This window comes from Gymnodraco acuticeps, unplaced genomic scaffold (genome assembly GCF_902827175.1).
Source record: "Gymnodraco acuticeps unplaced genomic scaffold, fGymAcu1.1, whole genome shotgun sequence".
Classification (NCBI taxonomy): domain Eukaryota; kingdom Metazoa; phylum Chordata; class Actinopteri; order Perciformes; family Bathydraconidae; genus Gymnodraco; species Gymnodraco acuticeps.
Window position 1 is genome coordinate 65730 of NW_022990999.1, and position 16145 is coordinate 81874.

The 16145-nt window shown below is 44.7% G+C and overlaps 1 protein-coding gene across 7 annotated transcripts in view; it reads left to right on the top strand.

Annotated features, from left to right (window-relative positions):
• LOC117559255 (ephrin type-B receptor 2-like) overlaps positions 1–16145 on the top strand; it is a 112126-nt gene that overhangs the window by 57877 nt on the left and 38104 nt on the right. For 4 of the 7 annotated variants that reach the window (XR_004570949.1, XM_034235930.1, XM_034235931.1 and 1 more), the window contains exons 4-8: positions 6743–6898; positions 7201–7536; positions 8109–8233; positions 8420–8582; positions 8701–8809. Coding sequence is in view for 4 of the 7 variants with exons in the window: in XM_034235930.1 (XP_034091821.1) it covers positions 6743–6898; positions 7201–7536; positions 8109–8233; positions 8420–8582; positions 8701–8809 (889 nt within the window). In the remaining 3 variants the exon portion in view is untranslated. The remainder of the gene's footprint in view (positions 1–6742; positions 6899–7200; positions 7537–8108; positions 8234–8419; positions 8583–8700; positions 8810–16145) is intronic. The other 3 variants (XR_004570951.1, XR_004570950.1, XM_034235933.1) reach the window with 1 other exon arrangement.

Sequence of the window (16145 nt, forward strand, 5' to 3'; positions counted from 1 at the left end):
TTGAGGGGCGGGGGTAAAGGACCAACACACTCTCACTCCCTAAGCGTCCAGGAGCGACATTTGGTCAGTGTCCGTGGCGTCCAGTTGTGACGCTCCTAGGCTCCTTCAGCGTCATAAAGGGACGCAAATAGTTTTCAACTGATTGCAATGTATTCCCATCTGCGGCGGGATTTGGCGCTCATGGAAGCACGGCATTCGTTTGTGTCGGCTGCGCTTAAAGGCAATGTGAGCGTCCATTCCCATTGGATAACGGAGAATTGTACACCCGGAAGTAAGTATTCCCCTTACTGTCGATTGATTTTACAGTGATATCTGCACTACTCATCGACTAAAAAACACCAGATTATCCTTGTTAATTACACAACATTGATTGGTTTAAATTGTGTGCAATGCTTTTGTATTTTTCCCCTTCGATTCGGAGAAACAAATATTTTTTCTGAGTAAAGGATGGCAGAAGACACTACACTACCCAGAATCCCCAGCTATCGTTTGGACTACACCATGTGCTCTGTTTGACAAACCCCGTGATAGTCCTCAAGCTCTGTGATTGGAGAGTGTGCTCCGAGGGTTACGCCGATTCTCGAACAGCACTTGAAATGCGATGGAACCACGGCAGACTGTCCAAAACTGGATTTGAACGGGTCCACCGCGTCCCCCCCCTCCCCCACCCCGTCCCCAGAACTACACATGCTGGCTATTCTGTTTCACAACATGTTCTCTATCTATGGCACGTCTCTACTGGGAGTTGTAGTTTTAAAAGACGTTTTCGTATTTCCCATAATAAGAAGTTGCCAGTATTAAACTGTGTACAACCCTGGAGGTTTAGGGGATAGGAAACACTCAAATTTAAAACATATAATTAATAAATGGGTGAAAATTGCTTGTTCCCATAATGGGCAGCATTAATATATATACACACATGCCAGCTAAGGTCAGAAGAGCTTTATTTAACAGCTGGTCTTATGTTTGTGACCCCTGTTGTTAATTGATAACATTACATTACATTACATTAATTCATAAGCCTGAAACATGCACTTGTCAAGGTTCAGAGGCAAATTTTGCAAATATGGCAGTAGCCATCGATCAGCTTAAGATAAGATATACTTTATTGATCCCAAGTTGAAACATTTGCGTTACATCAGCATGTGTAACAGTTGTAAATATGCAGTGGTGTTTATTTGTAAATCATTTAGTATAATCACACAAATTCTGTGTTTTATATTTAACAATTCTGTGTTCTTTATTTATTGATTGTTCAATATCTGACAAGGCCGGAGATGAAATATCTACATGCATCTTATAAGAGTATAATACATTATGTATAATATCAGTTAAAATAAGTGCTTCAACATAGTTAACATTGCTGGAGGTATGCACAAATATTGATAGATGTCTTGTAATGCACTATTGAGGAACCTGCGACCCAAGTTTTTCATTCAATGCAGAACTACACCATAGTTGTGTAGGCCTATATGATATGTCAATAAACCTTAGAAAATCTTGAAATCTTGAAAGGGATGTGCAAAATAGTCATTATATAGAGTCTTTAATGAACTATTAGTAGAGAATAACGAGTAATGAATATACTTTATAGGGATCCTATTAATATCTAATAATAAAATGTTTGGCTCTATGAAACCTGATGTACTTATATGATTCTGTTTTCTTCAAGGTTGTGTCTTCCTGGTCGAATGTACTTATTGTAAGTCGCTTTGGATAAAGCGTCAGCTAAATGCAATGTAATGTAATGTAAAAATAATGAAATTCAATAACATGCTTTAACCACTAGGTGTCCCTTTATATCAGCTGTGCACCTTTATGGTGTAAATACAGCCTATCTACCAATTGGATCAAATATAAAAGTCAGCCGAATTAGTGTTGATACTGCAAGGAGACGTATTGTTTGAAAAGAAATGTAAGATGTTGTTTAATGGCTGATATATTTATGATCCACGTCACGTTTTCAGTTCCTCATGTATGTCTAGAAGTCTTCTCATCAGGGCTCTATAAATACAGAACTACGGCAGATATGTAATATTTAATGCAGCCGAACCGTGTATTACAATGCCGTTATGTGATGACTTTCAAAGAGAAAAGCAAGCACACTCGGAATAAAGTATTATTTTATTTTTTTAAAATGTTTTCGGTCTGTTTCCGGTATTTGTTAATGACGATGTGCTCTGAGATGTGAGACTGGAATTGCACAGGGGAAAATAACGTAGGCTATCTTTAGATGCGGATTTTGTTAAACTAATATGTTTGCGCCGTGGACCAACACTATACGTTGACGGGGAAGGGGGTAGCAATAAAGATAACACCATTAAACAGTTACACAACATAACAGAAATAATATCGATAGCAGCGTCCCTAGCAACCACCTTGGTAACAATGAAAACGTCGCGATTTCCTGAAGTAATCTTCGTAATAACTAGCAAACTAAAGATCATGTACATCCACTGCACACATAATCTGAAATAACAACTCATATTTCTCGCATCAAATGACATCAAAACGCATTTTAATGGCCAAACTAACTTTAAAATAGGCATTTTCCACCGAGAATAAAACGAAGTTCGGCCATGTTTTTTTTTCTGCAGGGAGAAATTTGAAGATCACGTGACATAGACGCCAGCCATTGGAATGAATGGTGAAAAAAAACGGGGTTTGTCAAACAGAGCACATGGTGTAGTCCAAACGATAGCTGGGGATTCTGGGTAGTGTAGTATCTTCTGCCATCCTTTACTCCGAAAAAATATTTGTTTCTCCGAATCGAAGGGGAAAAATACAAAAGCATTGCACACAATTTAAACCAATCAATGTTATGTAATTAACAAGGATAATCTGGTGTTTTTTAGTCGATGAGTAGTGCAGATATCACTGTAAAATCAATCGACAGTAAGAGGAATACTTACTTCCGGGTGTACAATTCTCCGTTATCCAATGGGAATGGACGCTCACATTGCCTTTAAGGGCAGCCGACACAAACGAATGCCGTGCTTCCATGAGCGTCAAATCCTGCTGCAGATGGGAATACATTGCAATCAGTTGAAAGCTATTTGCGTCCCTTTATGACGCTGAAGGAGCCTAGGAGCGTCACAACTGGACGCCACGGACACTGACCAAATGTCGCTCCTGGACGCTTAGGGAGTGAGAGTGTGTTGCAAAGGACATGTTGCCAACTCTGCGTGTCGCCTTCATGCGGTCATCGAACTCCAGGGGGGTGGGCGAGGGTGAAAGGTTGAGCGGAGAGTAGAGAGAGCTGGTTCCACTGTAGTGGAACTAATATTATAAAACAATAAATAAGGATAAATAAAAAAGAAACACTGTTTTCCTAAATGAATATCTTGAGCTATGATCAGATTTACTAATGTTTGGCTATCAAAACACTTCATGATCCAAATAACCACCTTCATTTTCTCTGTGTGGAACAATTACCATCATACATACACTGATGAATTAATGCAACCGTTTGAGCTCTCCTTCTTATCTTTTGTAATCACAGTGTCCTCAGCTCCACATGTTGGGACATGTTTCTGACCCAGTGAGCAGCTGAACTTACAGCTTCTGAGAGAGTCCTAGAATATGTCACCTCGATGAGATGACCTTTATAAGATGCAGATGTCCAGGCATGACTCATATATGCTCTGCTGGACTGTAGTAGCCTCCCTCTCCTCTGTCATCATCCTTCTGGACCTTGTTGGAGATTTGGAGGGATAACTGGTCCGCTTTTCAAATCTCCGCGCGTTCCTATGAAGCTGGTTATAATACAGGAAGGAATCCATATCTACAAAGTAACCGTTAACAATAATCTACTTTAATGGCAATATGACAATGCAATACAATCATTACAATACAACATGATATATTACAGTTATATTGTAATGCTTAAGGAGTAATGCCGGCTTACTCCTTCCCTGGTTCGCGTGCTGCGGACATCCTTTCGCTCGAGGCAGCATGTGAAGAGAGACCGAACGCCAGGGATCCACCGGAGATATACCAGAGTAAGAAGGAGGGGTTTGGTGTTAGGTCAGCTGGTCATCTTTTCAGGTCATCTCATTGGGAGACGCAACGCTGGCCAGCAGGAAACCAAACAGGCTCACTTTACAACAAAAGGTCTCAAGGCCTGCATACCTACACCTCCCCCACAGAGCAATAAAACCCTGTTTACTCCAACCAGCCCAGAATGTTTATAGCCATTTGTAGTCCTTACATTTATGAAAGGATAAAACAGAGAAATCAATATAAAACACAAACACAGGTATTGTTTGAACAGTATTCACTTAACTGCTACTATTGATAACCACCAGAGAAACCCAAGGGACCTCTCTTAATATCACAACCACTGTAGCTCGTTCTAAGTTGAATGCAAATCAGGACATGCTCTCACCTTCCCCCATCTTCCTTTGTCCTCAAAAACACATGTCAACAGGCCCCATATCCAGCTCACAGTTTTACCCAAATTATTCCCATTTTAAGCTTATCCATAGTTTGCTAACATGAATAAATACAAATATAACTCTACAACCTGTCTGCTGCATTCTACACGGTGAATCATCAGATCCTCCTTCGCACTCTCCAAGAACTTGGAGTTTCAGGCTCTGCACTTTCCCTCCTCACCTCATACCTCAAAGACCGCACCTACAGGGTAACTTGGAGGGGGTCAGAGTCCAACCCTTGTCAATTAACTACAGGGGTCCCTCAGGGCTCTGTCCTTGGTCCCCTCCTCTTCTCCCTGTACACAAACTTGCTCGGATCGGTCATAAGCCCGCATGGTTTTTCATACCACTGCTATGCTGACGACACCCAATTAATTCTGTCCTTTCCCCGCTCAGAGACCCAGGTCGTCGCACACATCTCTGTCTAGCAGACATCTCTCAGTGGATGTCTGCTCACCACCTCAAGCTCAACCTTGACAAGACTGAACTGATTTTCCTTCCGGGAAAAGATTGTCCCACTCTTGACCTAACAATCAACATCGGCACCTCTATTGTTTCCCCGACTCAGACTGCAAGGAATCTGGGTGTGACCATAGATAACAAACTGTCCTTCACTGCAAACATTGCTGCTACAACCCGCTGCTGCAGATACACGCTTTACAACATCAGGAGGATACGTCCCCAGCTGACCCAGAAAGCCACGCAGGTTCTGGCCCAGGCTCTCGTCATCTCACGCCTAGACTACTGCAACTCCCTCCTGGCTGGTCTACCTGCATGTGCCATCCGACCTCTGCAGCTCATCCAGAATGCAGCGGCTCGTCTGGTCTTCAACCTTCCAAAATGTTCCCACACCAAAGGTTACAAAAGTAACGGAGTTACAGTAATGTATTACTTTTTGCTGTAATGAAGTAATGTAACGCATTACTAATGAAATTTGGGTAATATACTACCCGTTACAATTCACAGTAACGCAGTTACAACTAATTTTAACCCGAAATGAAATGGTGTTTTGTTTTTTAAGAATTCACTAACATTGCGCGACATTCCGACGTCAGAGAAAAATTGTGCCGGTAGATTAGTAAGCCTGGTTTTTACGTAAAAACTCCGTTCCACGGCGCACCAACGGCTGGAACTGCGAGAACAACAACTTTACGGCAGCACTGTCCAACTCTGTTCACAGTTTCTGATCCACTAACAAGTCCTTAAACACTGCAGAGCCCATACCGTGTTCCTGTTAGTGTTTACTTCTTGACTGTCTTCTTCTGTTCATTTATCTGACGTCCAGCGCTCCGTCTTTAACCCTCTTTTACTTTCTCTTCCTTGATCCTCCTTAGCAACGGAATTGACCAATCAGAATCGAGTATTCAACTAAGCCTTGTAATAAAAGTTGTTAGTAGCCTTAAGGGCCTACACAGTTGCTGCACTAAACTACATTTTAGCATTTAAAATACCTAGCCATTATTTTTGCGGTTATTTTGGTGAAAGTAACTCAAAAGTAATATAAAAGTAGTGTAACTCATTACATTTCAGAGACAGTAATATTGTAATGTACTTATTACTTAAAAAAGACAGTAATAAGTAATATGTAATGTATTACATTTTGGAAGTAACCTGCCCAACACTGCAAGGACATGGTTAAACCATACACCCCAGCACGTACACTCCGCTCTGTATCAGCCAAACGGCTCGCTGCACCCGCACTGCGAGGGGGACCCAAGTTCCCATCAGCAAAAACACGTGGGTTTGCTGTCCTGGCTCCAAGATGGTGGAATGAGCTCCCCATTGACATCAGGACAGCAGATAGCTTACACATCTTCCGGCTCAGACTGAAAACTCATCTCTTTCGACTCCACTTTGAGCAATACAATTACTAACAAAGCACTTATATACTAATAAAGGACTGGCTTACCTAAAGCCAGTTGAGTAGCACTTGAAATGTTTTGGCTCTATGAAACCTGATGTACTTTATGATTCTGTTTTCTTCAAGTTTGTATCTTCTTGGTCGAATGCACTTATTGTAAGTCGCTTTGGATAAAAGCGTCAGCTAAATGCAATGTAATGTAGTAGAGTTATGTATGCAGGGAATAAAATGCTCAGACATATTATTTTTGGATCTGACTAAAACTAATACTATGGTTCTGATACTAAGCAGCAAATAGTCGATGTGATAAAGAATCAACAATGTAGTCCACTTGTTTTTTTCTCTTGTGCGTTTGACCATGCAAATGGTTCTGAACCTTCTGTTCTCATTTCATTTTTTTCTGTCCATTCTATTTGTCTTTAACAGCTATATATTTCCCTTACAGCTTGTATATCAGGCTTCTTCAAGGCTGCACAGGGAGTCCTCTCATGTCTGCAGTGCCCCATCAACAGCCGGACCACCAGCGAAGGAGCAACTAACTGTGTGTGTCGCAGCGGATATTACCGCACCGACTCCGACCCTCAACAGATGCCCTGCACAAGTACGAACTGTCATGACAGAACATTCATAGCAGTGTTGCACCCAGCAGCTCAAATCGCTGAATGTAATTCAAACACAGGGAAGCAACAATAATACACATTAGGCTGTTAGTCTAAGTTAGCTCTTAGGGAAAGGCCTAGTCCACTCTTTCAATGTTCTGCAGAAACATTGGCATGATAATCTCTCTGGTCTATACTGTAATAGCAACATGCAGAAACTTTAATTATTTTTTAGAAGTTACAAAAAAACCTTTTTCAAGTTCAGTTGTATTATTATATTCTCTGCTCTCCCATTCTCTTTCAGCTGTTCCATCAGCTCCACAAAACGTGATCTCCATAGTGAATGAGACCTCTCTGAGGCTGGAGTGGAGCCCCCCCCAGGAGGGCGGTGGCCGAGAAGATGTTGTCTACAACATAATATGTAAGAGTTGTGGCAGTGGGCGGGGGGGCTGCACCCGCTGTGGAGACAATGTGCAGTTTGTCCCACGTCAGCTGGGTCTGACGGACAGCCGCGTCCACATCAGCGACCTCCTGGCCCACACCCAGTACACCTTCGAAATACAGACTGTGAATGGCGTGTCGGACCAGAGCCCGTACTCCCCCCAGCACACGTCCGTCAACATCACCACCAACCAGGCTGGTGAGCCAAACAGGGTTACATGACGACATTTTCCACCACTACCATCAGTGGTGGAAGAAGTTTTCAGAAGTATCATCAGCAAAATATAATTAAAGTATACAAAGTAAAAATAATCATTGGGCAGAAAATTCCTTTGTGTGTTTATAATTACATTTATACATGTGACATTTCTAGATAATATTGTAGCATCACGTCACGTACTGTAGCATTTTTACTGTTGTAGACAAACACAGTTCAGATTGACATTATATTTTAATAATTTGACTCTTTTGTGACTTCAAGAGTTAATCCACTAGTTTAGACGTTTTTAGAGATGGAATTTAAGTATCTAAAGCTGTTAAATAAATGTAGTGGAGTACAATTACTTGATTTCCCTCTGAAATATAGTGGAGTAGAAGTATAAAGTAGCATAAAATGGTAATACTCAATTAAAGTACAGGTAGCCAAACATTTTACTAGTAAATGTACTTAGTTACTTCCCACCTCTGGCGTTCATGAATCGGTCAGCAGTCTCTGTAGACTTTCTGTTTCATTACAGCCTCTTTCTTAAGCTAACGTTATTCCTGTCTCAGCCCCATCGGCAGTGTCCATCATCCACCAGGTCAGCAGAGCCCCGGACAGCATCACCCTGTCCTGGTCACAGCCGGACCAGCCCAACGGAGTGATCCTGGACTATGAACTGCAGTACTATGAGAAGGTGCATCAATGCTGCTGATGTTAGTTACAAAATAAAAGAGACAGGCTACATCAGTCTTTCCCAAAATGGCTCATTCAGACATCATGACAGAGACAATCTTACTGCTGTAGTAATTTAATCAAAGTAATTATACAGCATATTTCTGTTTATAATCTACATTTTTGAATTTCTGATGATGTATTTCAGAACCAGGCAGAGTTGAACTCCTCTCTGACGAGGAGTCAGACCAACACTGCAGTCGTACGGAGCTTGAAAGCTGGAACTATCTACGTGTTTCAGGTTAGGGCCCGGACTGTCGCTGGATTTGGTAGTTTTAGTGGCAAAATGTACTTCCAAACCATGACTGAAGGTAGGAATGACAGTTAGATCCACTGAATAACTAGATTCTGTAAATACTGTATGAATACATCTTGTGCGTCCAAATAGGTTATCCAACCTTGGATAACATCCATATTTTTAACCTGTAGAGGAATATAACACCAGTATCCAGGAGAAGCTCCCCCTCATCATCGGTTCTGCTGCTGCAGGGGTCGTCTTCATCATTGCCATCACTGTCTTCATAATTGTCTGCCGCAGGTAAGCCAATAATGTTACAGACCATTATAACAGTATAAAAATAACATTATTTTCATTTGTGTAACCAAACACCATGTCGTGTAAAAGGAGTATCCCCTAAAGCAGTGGTTCTCAACCTTTTTCTGTCATTCCCCACTTTGAACAGGTGGGCCTTTGCAAGCCCCACCTGTTCCTCATCGCTCCAATAAAATGGTAGGCCAAGCTTAAAATTGTCAAATGTATCGTTCTATAACAGGGGTCTCCAACCTTTTTTAGGATGAGAGCTACTTTCAAAAAATAAGTGGGGGCGCGCCCCACACTTTGAGAAGCACTGCCCTAATGGATGCATCTGTTATATAAATGTCCTCAAACCAAAACAATTAGCTAAAATATAGTAAAATCTCTGAAAGCTGAAGAAATTGTGAATATTCTCTGTTGGTTCATGACTACCAGCAACCCTTGTCACATTACATCTAGTCAGTAAGTTATTGCTATATAAGCCACCTCAGGAAGATAATGCTGAAAAACTGAAGCCTGCAAGGTGACTAACATCTGGTCTTAAAACAAAATATTATCAAAAACGAGGGGTTACGTATGGTAACCCTTGTTATATAAGCACAGGCGGAACCCTCTACTGGACTCTGGGTACTACCTCTCAACCATACTATGCGAGCATTCATCAACTGAGATATCTATAACCGTAGCCGGCCCCCGGGGCCGGCCTACCTGAATGCGTGCACAAGCCCACTGTATATAAGGCGGCCACGCCTCCCATTCCCGTCATCCTACACTTCTCTTCAGCGAGCAGCATAGGACAGATAGGGCCCCGAGTAGAGGGCTCCACCTGTGCTTATATAACATGGGTTACCATACGTAACCCCTCGTTATATCTCTCAAAGGCAATGTGTACACGCGCTGTCATCCAACAACATTGTTCCACTCCATTGCCCCTGACCGGCTTTCTGAATAGCAGCCGCACCCTCCTTTACCTCGGTTGTGACCGTGGAGAAGACTGGGCCGCGGCTGACAGAGCACACTCTGACGCGCTTACCTCGCGAAAAGTGTGCTCGGAAAACAGGGCTGAGGGCTCCCCCCCTCGGCCCATAGGCGGACGGAGAGAGTCCTCAGCCCCGTATGGGCTCACTGTGCACCGCCTCTCCCGAGTCCCTAAGTAGCACGGGGAGAGCGCAAGTGCCCCATGTCCCCCACACTCAGACACGCTCACCCGGTGAAGAGTGTGTATGGACTATAATGTGGAGGACTCTCCCCTCCTGCCCTAAGCAGGGGGAAAGAGTCCTCCAGTCCTGTATGGGCCCAGTGCGCGCCACGTCCCCTGGGATCAGGGCCCGGGAAAAACGTAAGCGCATTACGTCCGGGGAGGGGGTCAGATACCCACTGACCCACAGCCCCCCTCCCTCCTCACCAGTCCTGTGTTGCCCCAGCAAGCACAGACGATGAAAAGGAGCCAGACATGTCCAAAAGATAAAACCTTATGAAGGGACCTGGTGTTGACCAAGACGCCGCCGTGCATATTGTTGGAGATGCGAGTGGTCTGAATCCCACCTCGGCTCCGCGTGTCCTTTTGATGAGTTGGTTTTAAATCATAAAAGGAAGGAATTTAAAAGCACCAGGATACAATTTTCAACAATAATCTGTTTTAATGGTAGAAAATAACAATACACCATACAGAGCACTCTGCAACAGTACTCCGGGCTCAATTCCTATCACCGTGTGATAAACGTACCACGACAGCCAGTCAGGAAGAGAGCACAGAGCATAAGAATGTTACAGTATTTATACACATAAGCGGGGAGGAGTTGTGTCGGTTCATCCTCCCTAGCTGTTTGTTATTGGCGAGTTCACTTCTGTCTGGGCGAGTTGGCAGTTCTCCATTGGCAAGTTTCACTTCTGGGCGAACCCTAGGCAATGAGTCAGCAGTTTGTTGATTCCATCTCCTTACAGTGTGTGTGTGTGTGTGTGTGTGTGTGTGTGTGTGTGTGTGTGTGTGTGTGTGTGTGTGTGTGTGTGTGTGTGTGTGTGTGTGTGTGTGTGTGTGTGTGTGTGTGTGTGTGTGTGTGTGTGTGTGTGTGTGTGTGTGTGTGTGTGTGTGTGTGTGTGTGTGTGTGTGTGTGTGTGTGTGTGTGTGTGTGTGTGTGTGTGTGTGTGGTGTGTGTGTGTGTGTGTGTGTGTGTGTGTGTGTGTGTGTGTGTGTGTGTGTGTGTGTGTGTGTGTGTGTGTGTGTGTGTGTGTGTGTGTGTGTGTGTGTGTGTGTGTGTTTACCCTCAGGCAGTCCCCCTTGTTATGCTTTGGAGTCATATCATTTCACAGACAGAGGACTCTTTAACAGAACGCACACACATTCCCCCTAAACATCTTCAACACACACATCTGTTTAAACCAACTATTCAAAAATGTGGTGGCAATTTAGTACTTATAACATGAAAAAATAGATAGAAATCAATAAAACACAAACACCGGTATAGTTGAGCAGTAATCATACATAGCTACTACAATAAACACACACATCCTCCCTATGCATGTTTGACGCACACACATATTGTCCTCCAGCTCACCACACAAATGTCACATGTTTTTCTTTATGAGAGCCATACTTGTTGGGGTTTAACAGTCATCATCATGACCTCCCCAGCAGGGTGCGAACTGGAGGGGAGCAGGGGGAGCTATAGCTCCCCTAGTGGTGACATGAGCTCCCCTGGGAACATGGTTTGTGAAATTTGGGGGGAGCTTTCTAAAATACTAATATGATGACCAAATCAATTCAATTTTGGGCATGTTTTTTTTTTCAAAGGTGTAAAATAAGTGAAATTAAATTATATTTAGAGTTTATGATTCATGAAAAAAGTGTCGCCTGCTTGCACGCTGCCCGCAGCTCCACCCACTACTCTATCACTCACAAGCTCGTTTAGTTAGCACTGCATGTTTACCAGGCATTGTTGCTGCTGCTGACATGTCGAAAAGAAAAAAACAACTTATCTTGGGCAATTTCTTTAAAAAGACGGCCAAACAACCTGATCAAGAAGACCAACCGAATGTAGCTGGTGGTAGCACATCATACGTTGTGACTGCTGCTACAACAGAACCGAGAGAGGAGGGAGCTAACGTCAGTGCTAGTGCTAACTTGACAGCTAACGTTAACTTGGGGGCTGAAGAGACACAAGAAGACGAGCCAAGAGAAGCTAACTTGATGATTGAAGTTTGCGTAGCCCATACATGGTCGGGAAATCTGTTGACATGAACATGATCCATCGGGACGTTTCATGTAAATGTAGACCTGTGGCACCACCCCGTGTGCAACAGATGTTATCTTTATAATAGGCCTATGTCTGTGCTGTTGCTATTAATGCACTGATCAGCATTTACCCACACCCCCACCGCAAAAAAATAAATAAATCCCGGCTCCCCCGGAGACCGTGGTATAGTTCGCACACTGCTCCCCAGGACCAGCTAACCAACAAAGATTAACTGTCCTCATACCCTCAGGCCATCTCTGAACTTCCTTCAACCCGAAGTCAGCTCACCCAGAATCAGAAGGGCCATTGTCTCTCTAATTGTGTGTGACCCAATCGTCTCATGCTCTTTAGGAGTCTTGCAGGAAATGAACGCACATACATTTCTCTCATTAACTAACACTTAACATCCTATATATCAGGTGACATAAAAATGTATAAACCAGAATTACACTGTATTAAACTTCCTGCTATAACACGTTATTTTAATTCTTCAATATGTCCTCCACACTCACGCCGTTAAATAAGGCTGTTGACACAGCCACAGCCCGTGTAGAGTGTGCACGGACCCCCGTGAGGAAGGCTCTCCCCACCTGTCCGTAGGCATGTGAGATGCACTCGCCGAGCCATCCTGCCAGGCGCTTCTTGGACAGAGCTTTACCGGCCACGCCGCCCCCGAAGCACACAAACAGCTGTTCAGTGCATCTAAGGGCAGCCGTGCGCTCTACATAACATGCTAGCGCACGCACTGGGCAATGGAGGTACAATTTAGCCTCCCTGGCCCCACTATGGGGTGGAAGACTAAAGCCCCCCAACTGAATAGCCCTCGACCTGAACGCACTCCTTAGGCTCTTGGGCACAAAGGAGGGGTTCGGTCTGAGTGTCGCCCCGCTCTGGTCACCTCGGATCAACAAGCAACTCGGGTGCACCGATAGAGCGGTTAACTTGGACACTCTCTTGGCTGACGTTAAGGCAAGTAGCAATGCTGTCTTCCACGACAGTGCTTTCAGGGAGGAGAGCTCCAGAGGCTCAAATGGTTCTGTGACAGAGCCTCGAGCACCAGCGGCAGGTCCCACTGCGGGGTGGAGGCGCGCACTACTGGGCGCAGCCTCCTGACCCCCTGTAAAAACCGCAACATTAGTGGCTGACTGAACAGGACGAGATGGCTGCTGCATACACTTTCACTGTGTAATGCGCAAGCCCTCTGTCCACCAGTAACTGTAAGTAGGACAAAATAGAGCCCAACTCACAAGATAGGGGCTCTATTCTCCGCTCCTCACACCATCGCTGGAATCCCAGCCACTTCGGCCTGTAACAGGCTGTGGTGGATCCAGCTCTAGCTGCCTGGATAGACTGAATAACACTGTCAGACAATCCACCCTGTCTCAGCCTGTCCCTCTAAGGAGCCAAGCCTGGAGAGGACCGCCCAGAGTGGGTAACGCCCCGATTGCACCTGCCTCTTGAGAGATCGCCCCCCAGAACTGGGGAACCGCCCAGGGCTGGCCCACCTTCATCTGTGTCATCCCTGAGTACCACGGTGCCCCGACGCGATCCGGCGCTACTAGGATGAATGCCAGACATTCTCGCCTCACTCTCCCCAGGAGAGGGAGAATGAGACGCAGCGGTGGAAAGGCGTAGAGCAGCTTCCTTGGCCATGGCTCGTGTGCAAACGCGTCCACCCCCAAGGGCGGATCGTCACTCAGAGCCATGGAGAACCACAGGGCACAGTGGCTGTTGTGCCGGCTGGCGAACAGATCCACCTCTGCTCTCCCGAACTGGGCCCAGATCTGCTTCACCACCTCTGGGTGAAGCACCCACTCGCCTGGCAGGGGGCCGCCCCTTGACATGAGGTCGGCCCCCCTGTTCTCCAGTCTCGGGATGTGGAGGGCTCTCAGAGATAACACCACCTCTGAAGCCCATAACCACAGCTTCTCCGCTGTGGCCAACAAGGCGGCGGAGCGGACTCCGCCCTGCCTGTTGATGTATGCCACTGTGGTGCTGTTGTCGCTCCTGACCAGTATAGTCCGGGAGCCAAAGCCGGATTTTTGGATGAACCTTGTTTCGTCTGATAAATTTTTTTTTCTGCTGTTTCTTGTAGCTTGGAGGTACCTCTTCAAAATACAGGAGGGTGCCCGGTGATATCTCTTGAGCATTTTTAGATATTAACCCTTTCATGACCAAAATGCCAAAATCTCAGAAAAATAAGGATTTATGAGATTTCATGCAAAATACTCAAATCAAATGCAACCAATTTACTTTCTCCAATGTTTATTCAAAAGGAGTACAGGAGGGTGCCCACTGATAACATTTTAGCATTTTCAGATAGTAACCCCTTCATGCCCAAAACGCCTAAATCCCAGAAAAATATGGATTTATGAGATTTCATGCAATAATATTCAAATATATTCAAATCAAATGCATCACATTTGCCTTCCCCAATGTTTATATGCATACAGTGCATTGTATTCTAAATTAATTAATATTAACCTTTTCAAGCTGACACAGCAAAACATACTTTTGTAGTGCAGTGAATTCTGCAAAGACAATGAAAACAACTTCTCTCTTTTACATTACATTACATTACATTGCATTTAGCTGACGCTTTTATCCAAAGCGACTTACAATAAGTAAGTAACTCCGCCCTGCGTGGCGTTTATTACCAACAACAAAAAGGAAAGGCAAGCAGATTGTTGGATAAAACGTTGCTCATTAGCATATAGAAATGATACATTACAAATATTGCTGATGATCATCTATTCTTAGGATCTTGAGCATCCCACCATGAAACATGCACAGAACATTGTGCATGGCAAACCATGCACTTTACGACTGCACTTATTGGAGTTGCAAGGGGTTGCAGCCACACCTGATCATCTCCAAAATGTAATCTGGGACACGTTTGGCATCTTCTGCTAGATGGGTTGGGATCAGTGACCTGTTCCACGTATCTTTTTTCCATCCAAATTCCTCTGGGTTCAGTGCTGGCAGCAGGTTTACATTGAGATTTCACCACAACATTGCCTGAAAGTGGGCCCTCTTGACATTCTCAATGAAGGCTTCATTTGTTGGTAGTACATCCAGTCCTGCCTGATGGTAATGGTGAAGGAGTAGGATGAACACATCTGTGTCAGCAGAAACCACAGAGATTTGATAGGCTTCTCCAGCACACCCCAGGACTTGTTGGACAATGATGCAATGATGGTGTCAGCTTCTTCCTGCTGATTTTCTAGCTCATATCGGCTCCTTCTTTCTTCCATCCTGATCTCGATGGGGCATGAGTCCTCCCCTGTCACCACCAACTTGTGTTTGTTTGTGCCCCGTAGATGGAAAAGCATGTCTTCGGTCAGTTCCTTAAAGGTGACATGTCATGCTTTTCCGGTTAGTACCCGTCCCCTTGTGTGTTATGAAGGTTTTTATGCATGTAAACGGTGTGCAGAGTCAAAACCCTCAAAGTACACCATGTAGGGAGTAAAACTCTAAAACAGAAAATACCTCCCCAAAACGCCTCGTTGAAGATACGTCACTGTCCATTTGATTCTTCCGGGGACATCATGATGTCATGTCGACCCCGGAACGAAAAGGACCAATCCGTGGAGCCGTTACGTTACGTCCGCGGAGCCGTTACGTTAAGCCCCCGCTGATTGGTCCAAATTGACCAATCCACGGACTTCCTCACACACTCAGTGCATGCAGCTCTGCTGATCTCTCCTCCCTGGCTGCAGGCTGATAACAGACAGTTGGGATTGCGGCGAAATTCTCTCTGCAAACCCGTTCTCTCTGTAGACCCATTCTCTCTGCAGACCCATTCTCTCTGCAGACCCATTCTCTCTGCAGACCCATTCTCTCTGCAGACCCATTCTCACAGCGTTTATCAACCTTTTTCTTACTCAATATCAAGCCACACTTATTGTTTTTACTTCGGCTGTGACTTTGTGTGTGCTCAGGGTGAGTTTGGCTGTGTTTCGCTGTGTATCGCTAAACAAGGAAATCACACCTCCACGGAGCTTAGCGTGATTCACAACGTCCCGACTGGTCCCGACCAATCGGAGCACACTGGGCTCACAGGGAGGGGGAGGGGGGGGGGGGGGGGGGGGCAAGAGCTGCAACGA